Source organism: Scyliorhinus canicula, chromosome 5 (assembly GCF_902713615.1).
Source record: "Scyliorhinus canicula chromosome 5, sScyCan1.1, whole genome shotgun sequence".
NCBI classification, from domain to species: Eukaryota; Metazoa; Chordata; class Chondrichthyes; order Carcharhiniformes; family Scyliorhinidae; genus Scyliorhinus; species Scyliorhinus canicula.
In genome coordinates this window covers 62,356,014-62,377,453 of record NC_052150.1, presented here as the reverse complement: position 1 = coordinate 62,377,453, position 21,440 = coordinate 62,356,014, and the positions used below count along the sequence as shown (strand labels likewise).

Genomic DNA, 21,440 nt, shown 5'->3' with positions numbered 1-21,440 from the left:
CAATAAGAGGGAACCATAGATTCATCCCGGGGAACATCGACGGGGGATTTCAGAGCTGGTACAGGGTGGGCATACGGCAGCTGAAGGACCTATTTATAGAGGGGAGGTTTGCGAGCCTGGGAGGGCTGGAGGAGAAGTTTGAGCTCCCCCCGGGAAACATGTTCAGATATTTACAAGTGAAGGCATTTGCTAGGCGGCAGGTGGAGGGGTTTCCCCTGCTCCCCAGTAAGGGGGCGAGTGATAGGGTGCTCTCGGGGGTCTGGGTCGGAGGGGGGAAGATATCAGACATCTACAAGATAATGCAGGAGGCGGAAGAAGCATCAGGGGAGGAGCTGAAAGCCAAGTGGGAAGGGGAGCTGGGAGAGCAGATAGAAGACGGGACGTGGGCGGATGCACTGGAGAAGGTCAATTCTTCCTCCTCGTGTGCGAGGCTGAGCCTCATTCAATTTAAGGTGCTGCATAGAGCTCACATGACGGGGACAAGGATGAGCCGGTTCTTTGGGGGCGAGGACAGGTGTGTCAGATGTCTGGGAAGCCCAGCGAACCATGTGCATATGTTCTGGGCATGTCCGGTGCTGGAAGGGTTCTGGAAGGGGGTGGCAAGGACGGTGTCGAAGGTGGTGGGGTCCAGGGTCAAACCAGGATGGGGGCTTGCGATCTTTGGGGTCGGGGTAGAACCGGGGGTACAGGAGGCTAGGGAGGCCGGAATACTGGCCTTTGCGTCCTTAGTGGCTCGACGAAGGATATTAATTCAATGGAAGGACGTGAGGCCTCCAAGCGTTGAAACTTGGATTAACGATATGGCTAGCTATATTCAGCTAGAAAGAATCAAATTTGCCCTGAGAGGGTCGGTACAGGGATTCTCCAGGCGGTGGCAACCTTTCCTTGACTTTTAGATCAGAGATAGACGTTCGGGGTCGTGGCAGCAGCAACCCGGGGGGGGGGGGGGGGAGGGGGGGAGGGGGAGGGGGAGGAGGGGGGGAGGGGGAGGGGGGGGGGGGGAGGGGAGGAGGGGGAGGGGGGAGGGGGGGAGGGGGGGAGGAGGGGGGGGGGGAGGGGAGGAGGGGGGGGGGGGGAGGGGAGGGAGGGGAGGAGGGGGGGGGGGGAGGGGAGGAGGGGGGGGGGGGGAGGGGAGGATGGGGGGGGAGGGGGGGGGAGGGGGGGGGGGAGGGGGGAGGGGAGGAGGGAGGGGTATGGGGGGGGAGGGGGGGGGGGGAGGGGAGGGGGGCAGCAAGGGTCGTGGGGGGACATGCACGACTGTAGCGCGGGCAAGTCTGCTCGCTGCTCGTGTCTGAAACTGTGGGCTGCCTTGTTTGTTAAGGTTGCCTGGGGGGGGGGGGGGGGGGAGGACTGGTGCGCGCGAGAGGGCGGGGCGAGGGAGGGCATTTGCCTAGAGGGATTGTGTTGTAAATAATTTAAAAATTAGTAGGGGTAATGTTGTATGGAAAAACTCTTTCAATAAAAATTATTTAAAAAAAAAAAAAGAAGGACATGGAAGCTTTGGAGAGATTGCAAAGAAGGTTCACAAGGATGTTGCCTGGTCTCGCGGGTATTGGCTATGGGGAGAGGTTGAATAAACTAGGATTGTTTTCACTGGAAAGATGGAGGCTGAAGGGACCTGATAGAGGTCGACAAAATTATAAGAGGCATAGACAGGGTGGGATCGTCAGAGGCTTTTTCCAAGGGTGGAAGTGTCAATTACAAGGGCACACAGGTTCAGGTGAGAGGGGGAAAGTTTAAGGGAGCTGTGCCGGGTATGTTTTCACACAGAGAGTAATGTGTGCCTGGGATGCGCTGTCAGAGGATGCAGGTATATTAGCAACATTTAAGAGGCATCTGGATGGGTACATGAATAGGGAGGAAATAGAGGGACACGGGCCGAGTAAGGGCAGAAGGGTTTTTTTTTTAGTTCGGGCGTCCCATCAGGGAGAGCAGGACCGAGTCCCACCTCAGCAGGTCTCTCTTTACCTCTTCCACTATAATTGACAAGTTCCACTATTTCATTGATCCTCCTATGCTAGATAGGGGGTTTGAGACGTAGAGGAGCAGGCAATCCGCAGACAGTGAGACTATGTTCTCCTTGTCTCCCCTCTGGATTCCTCTCCACCCTTTCGCTGACCCGGGAGCGATAGCCCATGGCTCGAATGCCAGGGCAAATAACAGTGCGGATATCGTTATGCTGCAAGAAAAATTGATTGTCTGTGTGGAGTTTGCACTTTCTCCATCCTACAGCAAGGGTTTCCTCAGGGTGCTCCGGTTTCCTCTCTCAATTCAAAGATGTGCAGGTGAGGTGGATTGGCCGTGCTCAGTAGCCCCTTAATGTCCAAAAGGCTAGGTGGGGTTACTCGGTTGTGGGGATAGGGTGTGGTTCTGGGACGAGATAGGGTGCTCTTTCCAAGAACCGTTGCAGACTCAATGGGCTGAATGGCCTCCTTTTGCACTGTACGGCTTCTATAATCCAGTGCTGGTGGCGTTTTTCTGTACACTCGCTTTGAGAGCGCTGTACAATAGTTTCACCCACGAGGTGAACCCTGGCCCAAACCCACCCCCTAACCCTCCTCTCGTAGCAGGCTTGGTACAACTGTCCTATCCAACTCTTTCCTGCCCTAAGTCGGTCCTTCTCCCTCAGGTATGTCTTTTGGAGGAAGCTGACATTGGCCCTCAGGCTTTTCAGGTGGACAAAGACTCTAGATCTCTTCACTGGGTCTTAAGTCCCCTGACGTTCCAGGTGACTATCCTGATGTTGAGTTTCTTTTCCCCCTCCCCCTCCTGTGGGGTCAGCCATACTCTGGGGTTTCTCTGTGTTTGGGAGCTATCCAAGATGGCCACTGTTAACTTCTTTGTTCCAGCCATCCCCATGTGCAACGTGCTGTAACCCGCATTCTACTCTCCAATCTGGTCCCTGATCCACCCTCTGCCCGAGCGTTCCCCTCTCCCCTCGACCCCCCGCTCCCTCTCTTTCGGGAGCTGTGCCACGGCCCCCATCTCTTCTTAATTCTCTGTGCCCCGGGAGCAACTCCCTCATCCGTTCTGTAGTAAATGAAGGAATTGTATCATCGTCAATGGTCCATTTGTATCCATTACTGTTGCTGTTTTCCCAGCCCATTCTTGCAGATAAACTCTTCTAGCTCTCCCGGCATGGTGAAGTAGTGTTCCCTACTTTTGTATGTCACCAAAAGTCTTGCTGGGTACAGCATCCTGAACTGTATCTTGCTCCTGAATAGAGCTGCCTTGGCTCCATTAAACTCGGCCCGGCACTTTGCCCAGGTCAGCCCCATTGTCTTGCTAAATACGGCCCTTCCCATGTGCAGGGCCTTGTGTTCCTTGTCCAGTTCAAGATCTGTACCTTGTCCTGGAATCGGTGGAGCTTTGCAATAAATCGCCTGTGGAGGTTCCCCTGCTCTGGGCCTCTGCTGATGTGCCTTGTGGGCCCTGTCCCACCTCCGGAGGCTTGGGGAACCTTCTCCCCCCCCCCCCCCCCCCCCCCCCCCCCCCCTCCCCCCCCCTCCCTGGACCAGCTTTCCTTTTTTTTCAATGTAAATTTAGGGTACCCAATTATTTTTTCCAATTAAGGGGCAATTTAGCATGGCCAATCCACCTACCCTGCACATTTTTGTGTTGTGGAGGTGAAACCCACGCAGACACGGGGAGAACGTGCAAACTCCACATGGACAGTGACCCAGGGCCGAGATTCGAACCCGAGTCCGCAGCGCCGTGAGGCAGCAGTGCTAACCACTGAGCCACCGTGCCGCCCCGACCAGCTTTCCTAACATCTGCGCCATGTAGTCCGTTGGGTTCCTGTCCTCCGTATCCTCCGGCAGCCCAACAGTCCTAAGGTTCTGGCAGCGAGACCTGCTTTCTTGATCTTTAACCTTCCTTTTGAGCACTCCCTGGTCCGCCACCAACCTCGCCACCTCTGCTTCAAGTGAGGTGATCCGCTCACTCTGGTCGGTGGTCGCCTTCTGCAGTTCCCGCACCATCGCCTCTTGCATCTTCAGTTGCCATCCTGTGATCGCCAGCGCCTCCTTGAGCAGGCGACTTCACTGTTGCCATGTGGTCCCCCTCAATGGAGTCCCTAAATTTTAGAAGTTCTCGTGTCAGGAGCTCCATCTATTGCCCTCTCAGGGGGAGGACCAGGTTGTGTCGGTGACTCCGGTCGACCCGCCATGTCCTCCTCTGCCTCGTTCATTGTGTCTGCAGCCTTGGCCTCCCTCTCCTGGATCTTACTGTTTTTGTTGTCCTTTTGGTTCCTTTGCTGGTTTGAGTGGTTTCTTCAGGTGCTTAATGTTTCAGGGTGAGGTTAGGGGGGGGTTTGTTTGCTTAGTGACTGATCTTCGGCTCAAAAGTACCTAGGTTGTAGTCTCTAAGGGAAGAGCCACCTTGATTTGATTTATTTATTGTCACGTGTACCGAGGTACAGTGAAAATTATTGTTCCCCTTTCATGCGACTGCTCAGCACATCCCCGCCATAAATGTTAAAACGTGAAGCAAGTTAAACCACTCATCAGATTTCTGAAATCTCGATTGCTTTCATGCATTTAGTTACAGATGTGATCTGAATGCTTTGATTTTAATTCCAATTTGAAGCCACTGTTCCCGCTGATATATGAAAGCTCACCCTAACAGTAACCAGATGGCAGTTAAATTGTGGCATATGAGAATATGGGATAAATTATTGTTTGGAGCAAATGCAGTTATATAAAAATCCATAAGGTTTCATGGGCAGTAAATTTTGTGTACCTCATTAATAATATTACCATCAAGAATTTTTTCCTTTTCAAAATATTAAAATGTAAATCTTGCTCTCTTTCATATCATACCTCCTCTGTTCAAGCACAGGAGATTTGTCTTTATCTCTGTACCATTATTTTACAATGTCACCCAGGAATGATCTGAAGAAGCACATGATTTCCATTTTAAAAATGACACACACACAAACAGTATTCTTTCGGGATTTGGGTCTTGCTGAGTCAGTTGTCTCGACCAGTGCAGCAACAATGATACCTCAGGATCTCGGAGTTAAAATGCTGGTTAAAAGAAATCCCTGGATCCTATGTAATGAAAATGGGATGCGACTTAAGTAATCTGAAATCAGTGGCTCATTGTTCTGAGTGTCTTGCATTCAATGAATGTGGCCAGTATCATTCCACTTCTTAATAGGAATGGGCCTATAGCACAATACAATCCCTAATTTTGCACTTCCATTTGTCATTGGACAGCTGATATTGGAAATTAAAATTGTACACTGATGCAATTGAAGGTGCTCTGTTAGGGCTGAGTCACCTAATTAGGGCAGAGTTGAGAGAATATGACTCTGCATTTCACTTGCCATACTTGAATCGAAGAAGCTCGCTGTCTCAGTTGTAGAGAATAGTGCAGAAAGTGGCTATTCAACCATCAAGTCTCTTACTGGTAGATAACTTGGTATGGATACTCTTGTTTCCTTTCCAAACAGCAGGTTTGAATTCCTTCCAGAAAACAATTATCTCTTTTAAGTTGTCAAGCAGTCTGAAATTTTTCAAAGAACAATCCACTTAATCTTACTCTATCCATTTCCCTAAATTGTTTTCTCTTTCCGAGTCTCTCCTTTATCCATTTTGAAGGCTGCTAATGCTTATATAAGCACCACCCTATCAGTCCATTCCAAATTCTAATCGCTTGTTGTGCAAAAAAGGCATTTTACTCTGGTTGCTTCTGTTTTTTTGCCAGTCATCTTAAAATGATTCCCTATGGTCTGGTCATTGACCCTTCAACCACTGGAAACTGTTTCACGATTAAGCGGGCAGGTGCAACAGGCAGTGAAGAAGGCAAATGGTATGCTGGCCTTCACAGTGAAAGGATTTGAGTACAGGAGCAGGGATGTCTTGCTGCGGTTATACAGGGCCTTGTGGAGAGTACACCTGGAATAGTTTTGCCCCCTGATCTGCTGAAGCATGTTCATGCTAGGAAGGAGTCATGTGAGGGTCCCTTTTAAGAAATGTTTTTGTCTTATCACATGGCTTCAGTGATGTCACTATGTGGGTGGCTGGGCTGAGGCGCTCCGAGTTGACTTTCGCTTTTGACTGTTACTTTCACTTTACGTTTAGACTGGTTCAACTGCACAAGTTGAAAGGAGGGTTTCTCTATCTTCATTTTAAAACTGTTTCCAGACTGCTTGATAACTTAAAAGCGATAATTGTTTTCTGGAAGGAATTCAAACCTGCTGTTTGGAAAGGGGGTTACCATTGATCAGAAACTGAACTGGACTAGCCACATTATTACTGTGGCTATTAGGGCAAGTCAAAGGCTAGGAATTGTACGGTGAGTAGTCCCCCGCCCCCCAAAGCCTGTCCGCCATCTACGAGACACAAGTCAGGAATGTAATGGAATACTCTCCACTTGTCTGGATGAGTGCAGCTCCAACAACATTCAAGAAGCTGGACACCATCCAGGGCAAAGCATCCTCCTTGATAGCTTCCCCTTCCACAAACATTCAAACCCTCCACCACCGGCAAACAGTGGCAGCCATGTGTACCATCTACAAGATGCACTGCAGTAACTCACCAAGTTTCCTAAGACAACACTTTCCAAACCCACGACTACTACCACCTAGAAGGACAAGAGCAGCTGATACCTGGGAATCCCACCACCTGGAGGTTCTCGTCCAAGTCACTCACCACCCTGACTTGGAAATATATCTCCGTTCCTTCACTTTCGCTGGGTTAAAATCCTGGAACTGCCTCAGTACAGAGTGCCAGTAACCATCTCCTACAAGAGATGATCTAATCACCGCCCCATGACATTCAATGGCATTATACTCGCTGAATACCCTACAATTAACATCCCCCAGTGGTTTTACCTACACCACAAGGACTGCAATGGTTCAAGAAGGCAACTCATCACCACCTTCTGAAGGGCAACTAGGGATGGACAGTAAATTCTGGCCTAACCAGCGATGCCTACAACCCGTAAATGAATAATAAAAAGAAATCTCTTGCCCCTTAACTTGTATCTATGCCTACTGGTCATTGATCCCTCCACCAGGGGGAAGGGTTTCTTCCTGTCTCCTCTGTTTGTGCCCCTCATAATTCTATACATCTCTATCATGTCTCCCCTCAGTCTTCTCTGCTCCAAGGAAAACAATCCAAGTCATAGAAGGAGGCCATTTGACCCATCGAGTTTGCATCGACCCTCTGAGAGAACAACCCATCTATGCTCACTCCCTCACCCTATCCCATAACCCCACCTAACAGTGCATTGCATAACAGGAAATATAACCATTCACAATTTCAGCAGGAAACCTGAGGGGTGGACGTTGGACATTGTTCCGTTGTTATACAGATGTAACATGAAAATGAAATGAAATGAAAATCGCTTATTGTCACATGTAGGCTTCAAATGAAGTTACCGCGAAAAGCCCCTAGTCGCCACATTCCGGTGCCTGTTTGGGGAGGCTGTTACGGGAATTGAACCGTGCTGCTGGCCTGCCTTGGTCTGTTTTCAAAGCCAGCAACTTAGCCCTGTGCTAAACAGCCCCTAAACTAAACATAGTTGCAACAAGGGCCATTCTTTGGAGCAACATCACACACCAGATTCACATCAGGAGTACAGACACTGTCAATCAGCACAGACAGATGCTCAGGCTTTTGATTAGAACAAATTTTAGCTCTTTTGCATATCTGAATCAAAGACGTAACAACTGTTTGAGGAGCCTACCAATAAATTAGTAAAGAAAGACCCGTACTTGAATAGCGTCTTTTGCAATTTCTGGATGTCCCCAACTGCTTTACAGTGAATGAAACACTTGACAGGCAAACACTGCTGTAATTTAGTGGCATTGCAATAGCTGATGATGTTGTTTTGAGAGATTATCCTGAAGACAGGCATATCTCCTGCTCTTTTCCAAAATAATGCCATGGGATTTTCCTTGTGCATTTGAGAGGTTAGACAAGCTCCCAGTTGAGCGCTTCATTTGAAAGGCAGCACCTTTGATAGTGCTAGGGGAGTGTTGCAGTACCCTGGTGAGCCAGCTCACATCTCTGTGTTCCGTTTCCTGGAGCAGGAAGCAAACACTTAAGCTTCAGATAACTGAACCATAGCTGGCACTCTGAGAATCAGAACAAGTACTGGGCTTTCATCCCTCAGGATTCTTCAGGGGTTGCTAAAACCCAAGCAGGAACTGCTACGAAAAGATTATTTTGAACAGAACGATCCAGTGGAGATGAGAGCAACAAATAAGAGCTGCAATTGTCTTTGCACCCATTATCCTTTTTTTGTCCTCTCCTTTCTGTATTTGTCGTCAGAACTTATAGTTTGTCTCTCACTTGAAATATGTTTATACTTGTATCATACTGATAGGGTAAAGGATGCAAAATGGAAAAGTCAACAAGCTAATTTACTTCTAAGTAACGACTTCAAAGGATTTAAAGAGTTTTGTTTGCAAAACGTATCATGAATTCAATCATTGTGCTATTACCTGCTGCAGTTACTTTACTGTCATCTTCTTGTTAGGGATTCTGCCATTTCAAGCAACAAGACTCCACACAACAGTTCCATTAATCATATAGAGAGTGTCCTTCAGCAGCTGGATGAAGCCCAGGCTCAGATGGAAGATCTTTTTCAGGAGCGCAAGATCAAACTGGATCTCTTCCTTCAGCTCCGAGTATTTGAACGGGATGCAATAGATGTAGGTGTCATGTAGAGGAAAATATAGGTTTTCTTAACATCTGATTTAACTTACCGATGTCTGAAGTTCTTGGGGTAATTATTTTCATGCTTGTATCTCTTCGGTTTTCTTCTTTCCTTCATCGGTAGAGAGGTACAATGCATTTACTCTGCTGCACATGCCACCCCCCTACATCACAAGGCAGGTGCAGGGCACTGATGATCCCAAGCCCTTGCTGCATTTTAGGAAAACGCAGACACACAGCACCATTGTCGCTATTTATCGCACCAATTAGGTAAAATTCTCTCAGCTCCCTTCAAATGACATAGTGATCAAAAGTTCAACAGGATTGCAGTCACATTTACCAGTACCTCAAATACTTGCCTTATTTTGAGTCGCTTTTATTGTCAAGTGGTTAATCCTAAATATTTAATTGGCTGTCAATTTTGGGGTGAAAGCCTGTTAATTTTGTCTCTCACATTTCCACTTGTTAATACAACAAATACAAGTTGAGAGTTCTAATACTGGAAACTTTGTGATATTGTTTCTCTGAATCATGACTATTGTGACAAAATGCAGAACTGATGACACTGTAGTTGCTAAATTCAGTGAAATGGTTTCTTGATTACCGTTGCGCTAAAAAAATAATTTTAACTTCTTAAATAACACTATCAAAAGGACAGAGAGATCAATGTAGATTTTTGGCTTTGCTTGTACTCCCAGCTGTCAGACTTCTAACTCTTAATGCTAGCATGTGCAAGATGCGTGTAAGCATAATTGTTCTTGCTTTGTTTCATTTATCTGCCTTTACTCTAGAGTTAGCTGTTTATCAACATTTTCTCAGTCCCAAGTGTGCGTTGCCTCAAATAATTTTCAGCCTGCTTTAATTTCAGTTCTCCTATGCATCAATCAACAACAATAACTATTATTTCCTGTGCCATCTCTATTTCACCTCTGAGCCCCTTCTGTGCATGTCTCAGGAAATGCAAAGAGAAATCAAATGGGTGTTTAGCATATAATATTTGCATATATGTGTTTGGCTTCCCAAATATGTAAAGGAGTCCATCGTTAACCTGGTTTGTGAATTCTTAGATTAGTGGTTTCTTTTTAAAGACTTTATCCAAATTGATTGAACATTGGGCAAATAAAAATTTTTTAAAATATGGAATTAATCCAATTTAGATTCATATTAAACCAGAGTAACATTTGGAGATGTTATTTTCTGATATATCCCTCAAACCGTTATCTTCTGCACGCCGAAGGAAACTGTAGTGATAACTTTTTACATCAGAAGCAGCTGCAGACAAATTCTAGTAGTCATAGAGTCATAGAATTATACAGCACAGAAAAGGCCCTCCAGCCCATCGCATCTGTGGCGGTCAAAAACAACCACCGAACCAGTTTAATTTCATTTTCTAGCACTTGGCCCATAGCCTTGTGTGCCCTGGGTCTAATCTTTAAAACTTTATCTGCTTTAAATTTTCTCTCAACTTTATTCTATATACATCCAGCCCTGGCAATAATAAACGGTTTCACAAAAATTACAGCTAAGGGATTCAACAACTTTTGATACTGAAAGGAATTTCTCCCAACTTTATTGGTAAACTTTGATTACTGGAATGACCAATCATAATATGGTTTTATTAATAAACAAACATCTCACATGGATGAGATAATAATCTGCACTCTTTCTAAAAGCATAGGTTTCTCCGATTACTGTTTTAAAGGTTCTGATGAACTGTTGCTGGGCAACTGACTGATCAAATTTCAATCAGACAATTTCTTAGTTCATGAGAATGAATTGTCAGCATGGATTTTTATCTGATGGCCAAGTTCATATTTCCATTAAGATTGTTGTGGGTTGATATACTCCGACATTAATGCTGTGAAACTTTTATATATTTTGTTTTGCACATTTTCAACAATCGAGTTTGGAACTACACGTGCAAGTGTAATGATGTGCAATTAATGATCCCCAGTAGAAACAAAACAAGTCGAAAAGAGAATCAGTTTTATTTGTCCTTGTAGAAATATCGAGTCAACGCATTTCATGTATTATTCCTAGTCGCCTGTGGAACGTTGCTTTCTGCAGTTGGTCAGGAAATGGCTTTGAAGAGAGGATGGCCAATATCTGTTTTAACTATTACTCTTTTCTTTGTCCTTGCCCTTCCCTCCTCAATGCCATAACTGCACAAAAACAAAACAATGGCTACAACTTTGCCTTCAAACTTAACGGAATAGAGAACAGATTGCATGACATTTTTAGGAGCAATTATTTGCAAATGAAGGGCATTTTTTTAATGTTGTTCAAAATAATGTAATGTTGCTAATAGTGTAATAAGGAAATATGACCCTGATGTTATAGAAGTATTCTGACCAGAAAACCACAGGTTTAACCCCTGATTTATGCCAATTATAACTGGCTTTAATATCTTAGTTACGGTTTCCAGACCCAATGGTGATTTTTCTGAGAAAATACATGTTTGAATGCTGGGCGGTGCCAAAATTCGGTTCACGTGTCCTCTACCATCAAATAGTTTACCAATAGGCACATGCATCTACTGACATGAGAAGAATGTTGATAATGGGTGACAGGACAGCTACAGGACACTCAAATTGTGAGGATCTATGCTGCAATAAGAGTTAATAGTTGCAGCAAAAGATGGGGAAAAATTGGAAAGCAAGATGAAATACAGTAATAATTTAACACACCAACTACTCTGTATATGTTAGAATCAATGCCAATCAAAAATATTTTCAATCAATTGTACTGCCTTTCAGAATAGTACCGTAATTTCACAAAACTAACTCTCATAGGTTATACAAAATGAACCATCTGGCTGTAATTCATGTTACATCTGTGTCTGGGTTATAAATGTGACTCTTTTTGCAGAAGGTTGGCCAGTTCCAATTTCCCTGCAGTTTACAGGTAAGAATTTGTAAGCGTGGCAATGGATTGGACTGTGTGTTGTATGTGTAATCAGGTGATTGTGAAGTTCATCTGTAAGGGTGAGTGAATCAGTGTTTATCGTGAGTATGTAAATATGAATTAGCAGTCAGTGTCTATTTCTAGTATTTATAGAAAATTATGGATAATTGAACTTAATTCATAGAGTGGCATTGGGCTAACTTTCCTTTTTGACATTTAGAGGTCAATTTTTCAACTTTACTGCAGCAACCTTGTAGATGCACAAAAATAGGTGGGAAAGGAAGTGGTGAGGATGGCACAGAATCTGCAGAGGGATATAGACAGGTTAAATGAGTGGACAAGAAGTTGGCAGATGGAATATAATGCAAGAAAATTTGAAGTTATGCAGTTTGGTAAGAAAATAATGGAAGTGAATGTTATTTAAATGGAGGAAGATGCAGCACAAAGGAATTTGGAGCTTCTGTTACATAAATCACAAAAAGCTAGCATGCAAGTTCAGCAGATAATAGGAAAAGCAAATGTAATGTTGACCTTTATTTCAAAGAGAATAGAGTATTAAAATAGGGAAGTCTTGCTAAAACTATACAAGGCCGCAGCTGTGAACAGTTTTTGCCCCCTTATCTAAGGAAAAATACGCTGATGTCGCAGGCAGTCCAGAGAAGGTTCACTAAATTGATCCTGGGTATGGAGGGATTTTCTTCTGAGGAGAGGTTGCATAGGTTGAACCTGTACTAATTGGAGCTTAGAAGACTGAGAGGCGACCTCATTGAGTCATATAGGACCCTCAGGGGGCTTAACAGGGTAGAGAGGAGGACCAGAGGGCATAATCTCAGAGTAAGAGATTGCCCATTTAAAACAGAGATGAGGAGAAATTTCTTCACTGAGGGTAGTGAACCTGTGGAAATGTTTGCCATAGAGGGCTGTAGATGTTGAACCATTAAGTATGTTCAAGGCTGCGATAGACAGATTTTTAATCAGTAAGGGAATCAATGGTTTTGGGGCGAAGGCAGGAAAGTGGTATTGAGGATTATCGTATCAGATCTGTCATGGTCTCATTGAATGGCAGAGCAGACCCGATTGGCCAAATGGCCTACTGCACCACTGTCTTGTGGTCTAACCTGGGATTCAGATTTCTCGCTTTTCATTGGACAGTGGTCAGGTCTACGTCAGGTAACCGATAGGATGTGAGGTGGAAAATGACCCCCCACCTTTATGTTCAATTATTTTCTGTAGCCCTAGGTTTCAAACCCAGTAATTTTCTTTTTGCCACATATTTGCAGAGTTCATAAAATAAATTTTGTTAGAAAAAATGCTGGAGTAGGTATAAGACCCAAGCCGTTAGGTTTTACCACAAGTTGGCTACATAGCTAATGGAAAAATGTGAGCATCTGCATCTTGTGCCGCAAAGTTTAGGCCAGAGTGCATGCTTGTACATGCCAGGATTGGGAATTTAAAATATTATATACATAATAGAATTGAAATTTGAAGTTATGTCTCCATTGTAGTGAAGGTTATTTTGTGAAATTACGGTAGTTTAAATAAAATAACATTTTTATAATTTAGATAATGCCAAATCTCGATAATTAAGTGGTTACTTTGAAAATGTAACTTCTATTAACAACCGATAATCTTAATGTTGACCTTCATAAATGGACATTAGTGCAATTTAAGTTGTTTCAACTAAGAACTGATAAATTATCCAATTTGACTTGATTATCTTGAGACTGAGCAAGTGTATAAATGAAAGCTGCAGTAATTGGTGTTTTTTTTAACTGAATCTTTTTTCTGTTTTTGCCTAAAAATATTGTGTATTGAAACTCAGTGTTCGTTTATTATTTTGTTTTAATACAGAATATTGCATTTCCAACATTATGTATTGATACTGTATATAAACCTGAGTCTCCGTGACAAAGTTTTTAATGCTAAACTGACGATGTTCATGTTGGAAGTGTTCCTTCCTGATGGAGATTTCATTACATCAGTGCACCAGTTCAGCATAGTTTTCCATAAATTATGATGGCTTGCTTCTTTCAGATCATTTCAGACCTCGAGTCTTGGAATGATGAGCTGTCCCAACAGATGAATGACTTTGACACCGAAGATTTGACCCTTGCCGAACAGAGGTTGCAGCACCACGCTGATAAAGCTCTAACCATGAATAACTTGACTTTTGACGTCATCCATCAGGGGCAGGAATTACTCCAGTATGTGAATGAAGTACAGGCCTCAGGTATGCACCACTGAGTGTGTTTTAACTCCAAACTCAGAGACTATTTCATTGAACAAAGAACAATACAGCATAGGAACTATAGATTGAGAGCTATAAAATAATGAAGGGATTAGATTGTATCCACACTGACCAATGTTTTCAATTGGATACTTGTATATAGTTGGATGAGCTGAAGCTTATGGAGCTGGTAGGCAGGCCAGGAGAGCCTTAGAATCGGCACGTCTAGAGATGACAAAGACCGACATGAGGATTTCTTAGTTTATGTTAAACCAGTACCTGATTATGACTCAAGCTTCTACTTAATGAAGAAAACAGCAATGCTCATTTATTTTGTTTTAATATTTTATATTTTATCATAGGTTAAAGGTATTATGTATTTTCCCAACTGGAAGGATGACCTCCAGCACAACTCCGGTTTTTACCTGGCCACTAGAAAATACAGAAAGGTGGTCAGAATGCCTGTCCCTTAGATTTTCCCTCCTTGGAGAAAAACAGCTTATGTATTGTTGAGACTCAGAAATTGCCCCAATTTATTGGTGTCAGCTTCCATCCAGATGCCATGGCATAACGTATTGGAAGGTGCGCAAGTTAAAAAGGCTTATAGGATTTTCAGTGAGCACAGTATTAACCTGCACTTCCTGACACAGATAGAAATTAGTTCTCCATAAAAGGCCAGCATTTAGGGCAGCACGGTGGCACAGTGGTTAGCATTGCTGCCTACGGCGCTGAGGATCTGGGTTCGAATCCTGGCCCTGGGTCACTGTCCGTGTGGAGTTTGCACATTCTCCCCGTGTCTGCGTGGGTTTCACCCCCACAACCCAAAGATGTGCAGGGTAGGCGGATTGGCCACGCTAAATTGCCCCTTAATTGGAAAAAAAATTGGGTACTCTAAATTAATTTTTTTTAAAAGGCCAGCATTTTAGCTGTGAATTCTTTATCTCAGCAGATTGTTTGGGATAGATAATAAGTAACTCGGCTTCTTGGCAGGATCAGAGCATAATACTGGATTGCTCTTGTGAGCCTGTTAACACTGAGCACAAAAGTGATGATAAAAACCTTTAAAGCCATTAGATTATATATACTTCCTCTAGGTCAAAGAACAATTTAATAATTTGGAGAAGATGAACTAGAAACCTAAATGATTAATACTGTAATTAGTTAAGGGGTCAGTGCTTTGAGGTGAGGAGGGAATAAATAAAACGTTCAAATATGTTTTGTATTTACTGTTATCTTTTAGGTGTTGAGTTAACCTGTGACCGAGATGTCGATATGGCAACCCGTGTGCAGGACCTGTTGGAGTTTCTTCACGAGAAACAGCAGGAACTGGACCTCACTGCGGAGCAGCATCGTCGGCATTTAGAGCAATGTGTGCAACTGAGGCACTTACAAGCCGAGGTTAAACAGGTTCGAATTGAGGGTTCTTTGCATGATTATTATGACCAAAATGCCATAATTGATTTTGATGAGAGTGCAGCATTCACGTGGGATGATACTGGAAATTGCACATTGTCTTAGATTAGGAGCTGTTGTTCTGTGATGGCAACAGTTGCACACCTTCGTACCTGGGAAATCATGATGCTAACATTGGGCAACCATCACTGAAAAATGGCAATGTTTGTTGCTTAATGCTAATACACTCACCAAAACAACTTGAAAAATTAGAAGTGTTGTATGTTCTTTTTATTCTTCCATGGGACAGAAGTAGACACATGGAAACAACACAAGCTACACTTTCCCTCCAAGTCACAATCCCCCATCCTAACTTAAAACTATATTGGCATTTCTTCACTATTGCTTGGTCAAAACCCTGAAAGTCCCTCCCTAACACCACTGCCCCTGTACCTACTGCAGAGCGTCAAGGAGGAAGCTTATTATCGCACTATCAAGGGTAAATGTTGGCCTTGGTCCTGACGCACTCATCCTGTGAAAGAAAAACACAATGGTTGGTCCAAGGACACAGCCCAGAGGGACACCTGCAGTGATGTCCAAGTGTTGGGATGATTGGCCTCCAACAAACACAAATGCCATCTTTTATGCTAGGTATGACTCCAACCAGTGGAGAGTCTTCCCCCGATTCCCATTGACCTCAATTCTGCTAGAGCTCCGATCAAATGCTACCATGATGTCAAAGGCAGTCACTTTTAACTTATTTCTGAAATTGAACTCTTCTTTTCCCTATGTCCAGACCAAGGCTGCAATGAGGTTTTTAATGATTGAGTTCACCGCATGTTTCTCAAAGCAACCATTCCAGTGGTATGAATGTGATTGCTCATTTATTGCAAAATCATGGACAGCTCTGGACATTCAGATCCAAAACTCCTAAGCAACTCAATTGAGACTGCCTGAACTTATTCTCTGAAAAACCTTTCTGCTCTGCTGCATTTGAGCTGGAGGGATTTTCAAACCTGGGTGCCGCAGGTGGAACAATGCTGTGAGCAGCTCGTAGTCATTTTATATTACCTGAACTGGTGCACTTTAAATTTTAGTGTAATGTATTCTGTGTGTAGGCTCACATACTTCTAAACATAGGCTCCCATTTATATTAGAGTTTTGCAATAGAGGGACTAGCAGCTGGAAATGTTTTCTTGTTGTGAATTTTCATTTTATTCACAGGTCATAATGGTAAATATGGCATACTTCATGCTGATACTAAAGTGGAGGATCAGCAGTTTAAAATTTGTCATGCAGTTTAACATTTAATTAAAGTGATCTACATTATTCTGAAGCTTAACTTAAAGCAATACATCTTGGTTCTCCGCTCCCACGCCGGGTGGGAGAATCGCGGGAGGGTCGCTCTGGCACCCCCCGCGTTTCCCCCTCCCAAATGGTGTGTCGCATTTTGCGACATTCCGCTCGGAGAATCGCGAGCCGCCGTTTTTCACGGCGACCCGCGATTCTCCGACCCGGATGGGCCGATAGGCCGGCCGTTCCCGACCGGTTCACGCCGGCGGCAACCACACCTGGTCGCTGCTGGCGTGAACATGGCGCCAGCAGCTGTTTTGTGGCTTGTGGGGGGCGGAGAGGGGAGTGAGCACCACGACCGTCCTCGGGAGGTGACTGGCCCGCGATCGGTGCCCACTGATTGTCAGGCCGGCGTCTCAACGGGACGCACTCTTTCCCCTCCGCCGCCCCGCAAGACCAAGCCGCCACGTCTTGCGGGGCAGCGGAGGTGAAGACGGCACCGCGCATGCGTGGGTTTGAGCCGTCGTGACGTCAGCGGCGCATGCGCGGGTTGGAGCCGGCCAGCCTGCGCGGCTGACGTCCTTAGGCGTGCCGGACGCGTCTTTCTTGGCACGCCGGGCCTTGACGCCAGCAACAAGGCCCCGCCGGCGAGATTCACGGCACGGCCCTCCTAGTCCCCCGGGGGGGGGGGAGAATAGGGGGCAAGGAGCGGCCTCCGACGCCGTCGTGAACCTCTCCGGGTTTCACAACGGCGTCGGGCCTTGCAGAGAATTCCGCCCAGTTTGATGCTGACTAGTAATCCACGGGAGGCAGGAGTTCCGTCACCACACCAATATTTATTTACAATAACTATATTACAGGAGCAGCTACAAACAGTGCTGCTTGCAGTCCAGTCAACTTAAGACTGGCTCACAAAGCCTACACAGGTGCTTATATGGGGCTGGTTTAGCTAATTCAGCTAAATCGCTAGCTTTTAAAGCAGACCAAGCAGGCCAGCAGCACGGTTCGATTCCCGTACCAGCCTACCCGGACAGCCGCCGGAATGTGGCGACTAGGGGCTTTTCACAGTAACTTAATTGAAGCCTACTCGTGACAATAAGCGATTTTAATTTCATTTTTCATTATATGGGCCCCCTCAATGAGCTATCATTGAGGGAGCTCATACTCCAATTAGCTAACCAATAAAGCCAATTGGAGTTCATTACACCCCCCCCCCCCCCCCCCCCCCCCCCCCCCCCCCCCCTCCCAAAGGTCCGAGGGATTCCTGCCAGCTGCCATTCCTCTGAGCTTCTTCCTGCTCCTCATGTCTGGGTCTGTCACCTCTGTGTCGTCCGCCGGGTCGTTCTCCGACGTGGGCGGGGTGTACCTTATAGGTGCCCGTCTTTACCTTGACGACCTCCTTGGAAGTTGTTCTTCCTCCTCCTTGGGGAGAGGTGTCGCGGCGGCCTCGTCAACGTGTCCATCTCCGACTCTGAAGGGTCCTGCTTTGCCTGCCTCCAGGTGTAGTTCCGCTGCCCTTATAGAACAGTACAGCACAGAACAGGCCCTTCGGCCCTCGATGTTGTGCCGAGCCATGATCACCCTACTCAAACCCACGTATCCACCCTATACCCGTAACCCAACAACCCCCCCCTTAACCTTACATTTTAGGACACTACGGGCAATTTAGCATGGCCAATCCACCTAACCCGCACATCTTTGGACTGTGGGAGGAAACCGGAGCACCCGGAGGAAACCCACGCACACACGGGGAGGACGTGCAGACTCCGCACAGACAGTAACCCAGCCGGGAATCGAACCTGGGACCCTGGAGCTGTGAAGCATTTATGCTAACCACCATGCTACCGTGCTGCCCGTTGCTACCGTGCTGCCGGTCTAGGTGTTTCTTCAGCAGCTTACCTCCTATCGAAACCTCATAGGAGATGGCCCTGTTTGGGACTCTACCGTGCCTTTGACCCACGTTGGTCCATTCCCATAATTCTTGACCCAAACCGGTGCCCCCACCTGGAAATGTCTCTGCTGCCGACTATTATCATGCCGCCTGTGTTGGGCCTCCTGTTGTTTCTCCACTTTCCCCGTTAAATTTGGGAAACGGAGACTCAGCCTCGTTCGCAGCCGCTTCGTTCTAGGGTTTCTGTCGCTGTTACCCCACTCTGTCTGGTGCCAGAAACGGTCCGTCTCTGTTGGGGGAGCCTCAGCCGGTACTTCCCTCTGTCTCCAGTTAGTCCTGGCAGACTTGGGGGCAGTTCTGGGGTTTTCCTTTTTCCCTCTATTCCTCATGCTTTTCCTGAGAGCGGCGTCAGGCCGAACTCACATTTTTCCACCAGCCTTCTCAGGCGGGTCAAGAAATTTGTGACTGACTCCATGTCTTCCATCTTCGCTGTGTAGAATCTGTACCTACGCAAAATGGGTCGTAGTGCTCTTTCACCAATTCCGTTACTTCTTTGAATGTTTTCGTGTCCGGCTCATTGGGATAAGTCAGACTACGTATAATGGCGAAAGCTGAGGGTCCGCACGCCGACAGCAGGATAAGCCGTCTCATTTCGTTCGTCAGTATATCATTTGTCCGGAAGAAGTAACACATTCTCTCCACATACTGGGACCAGTCCTCAATAGCTGGGTCGAATGCCTCTAACCTCCCAAAAAACAGCATTTTTAAAATGGCAAGGCTTACCCTCCGAGTGCGGCAGCTGGTCTCCGCAAAATTCTTAGTTTACTTCGTCGACAATGTAGTAATCCACGGGAGGCAGGAGTTCCGTCACCACACCAATATTTATTTACAATAACGATATTACAGGAGCAGCTACAAACAGTGCTACTAGCAGTCCAGTCAACGTAAGACTGCTCACAAAGCCTACACAGGTGCATATATGGGCCCCCTCAATGAGCTATCATTGAGGGAGCTCATACTCCAATTGGCCAACCAATAAAGCCAATTGGAGTTCATTACACTGACCTTCCCAATATTGTCTTGTACATTCATCCTCTCTTCCTTTTCCTTAAGTGAGTGTGTATTCAGCGATCTAAACCGCTTGCTCAGAAATGTCCTCCCTAAATCGCTCCGGCTCCTGCTCCTGCTTTAGGTCCCTCCTTAAAGCCCAGCTCTTTGACAACTTGAAACCTCAATGTATATTATTAACAATATTTGTTGTTGCAGGTACTGGGTTGGATTCGGAATGGAGAATCCATGCTAAATGCAGGCCTCATCACTGCCAGCTCACTTCAGGAAGCTGAGCAGCTACAGCGTGAGCATGAGCAGTTCCAACATGCTATTGAGGTACAGTAGTTTCTTGCAATAATATGCTGTTATAGTATTTTGAAGAGCTTTAAATGTGTCTCAGAGCAATTTAGAGACTTAGCTCGTTAAACTTTTTTTGTCAAAAAACGTTTTTTGTCTCACATGGTTTAAAATGATCTTTTTCTCCAAGTTTTAGCTCTTGTCAAAGCAAAAGAGAATGGCTAAGTTCTGATGTGAATTTGACACAACATCCATCTATCTTCCAGTTCACCAAGATTTAATTTGGATTTGTGTTCTTGCTTTTAAATGACCTTGTCCCTTTGTATTCTGTATTCTCCTCCCCACCCCATCCTCTGAAATGCAGTTACTCTGGTTCCAGCCTCTGTTCTCGTTATCTTGGCTGATTGCCCACTCCAGTTTATACAAAGGAACAGAGCTCTGCTATTTATGTGCAACCATCCTTCCATTGATGGACAAATAGTTCATCAGAGTCTGTGATGGGCTGATGACTGGTCAAACACGGTTGTCCCGAATGACAATGGATCTTGAGTGGATCATCCTGATTGAACACATCCTGTATATTCCCACTAAAGAGATTAAGTCTGAATGGGACAAGGTAACTCAGGCTGTTGGTGTACCCCTCTAACTCTGCTGCTAGCAGTCTTTTTAACCGCTAAATTGCCTACTGCATCTTGGACCCCATTTCTTGATCCAAGTTCCTAATATCTCTTTAACATGACATGTGCTTTCAGACATCTATGTTCCAGTCTCTAAATGTCCCCCCAAACAATTTCACTTTTCCCCTTTCTCAGATTCTCCTCAAAGCTCCTCTCTTTCATCTTTCATCATCTCTCAAATCTCTCTTTCTTGGTCTTGGTATCTAATAAAGGTCTTAGGGCAAATAGAGGTATTCTGTGAAGGTTGGTGATGAGCAGTGAGGAAAACAATATTGTGCAAAAATACCTCTTATGACAAGAACTATCCCATTAACAAGATCATTTACCTAATTCTCATTAGGCAGCTGTGTTTATACATGTTTCCAGTCAATATTTAAAATCTTACTCATTATCTGAAACCTAATTTAAATATCAATGGATTCACAAATTGTATATTCCTGTTGGGAACTTTTATGGAGATAAGTTAAACAATGAGACTTCAGCATTTTATTAAGCAACTGAATTAGCTATTGTAGAAACTTTTTATGAGATATATTTAATTTAATAGGAAAGCTTTCAAAGATAAATAGCTGTGGTTTGTGGATTGCAAGTTACTTGTATTTTGCTCTCATTCTTTTTGGGCCCCTTGTATTGTATGCAATATGGCAGACGAGACCTCTGAAGAACTACCAGGCCATTCTGAGCTGCGGATCAGTGAATGTATGAGTTCAGTTCCAGTGACCAACTTTTTTATTCCCGCCCTACACCCTGTTACTGTGAAGATGTGCTTGATGACTGGTGGGATTATCAATACTGAGAACAGCGTGTGGCACTGTGGTGCAAAGCATTCCTTCAGAGCCTTGATATGCCTTGAAATGAGGACTGCAAGTGGGAAATTATGAGAAATAGTTTAGACATTCTATCACTCTTATAAATAACTTTCAAGGCGGGGTTAGTACCAAGAGCAAACTTTGCTGTTTTTACTCGGGTAAATGGAACTCCATTGATCCTACTTATTCCTCAGTGGGTTGTATTTGTTCACAGGATTCATTCTGCTGGAG

At 45.1% G+C, this 21,440-nt stretch overlaps 1 protein-coding gene across 8 annotated transcripts in view; it reads left to right on the top strand.

Annotated features, from left to right (window-relative positions):
• LOC119966020 (triple functional domain protein) overlaps positions 1-21,440 on the top strand; it is a 684,537-nt gene that overhangs the window by 358,640 nt on the left and 304,457 nt on the right. For 6 of the 8 annotated variants that reach the window (XM_038797162.1, XM_038797163.1, XM_038797165.1 and 3 more), the window contains exons 13-17: positions 8,491-8,665; positions 11,538-11,573; positions 13,608-13,803; positions 15,041-15,207; positions 19,643-19,762. In XM_038797162.1, coding sequence (XP_038653090.1) covers positions 8,491-8,665; positions 11,538-11,573; positions 13,608-13,803; positions 15,041-15,207; positions 19,643-19,762 — 694 coding nt within the window. The remainder of the gene's footprint in view (positions 1-8,490; positions 8,666-11,537; positions 11,574-13,607; positions 13,804-15,040; positions 15,208-19,642; positions 19,763-21,440) is intronic. The other 2 variants (XM_038797164.1, XM_038797169.1) reach the window with 1 other exon arrangement.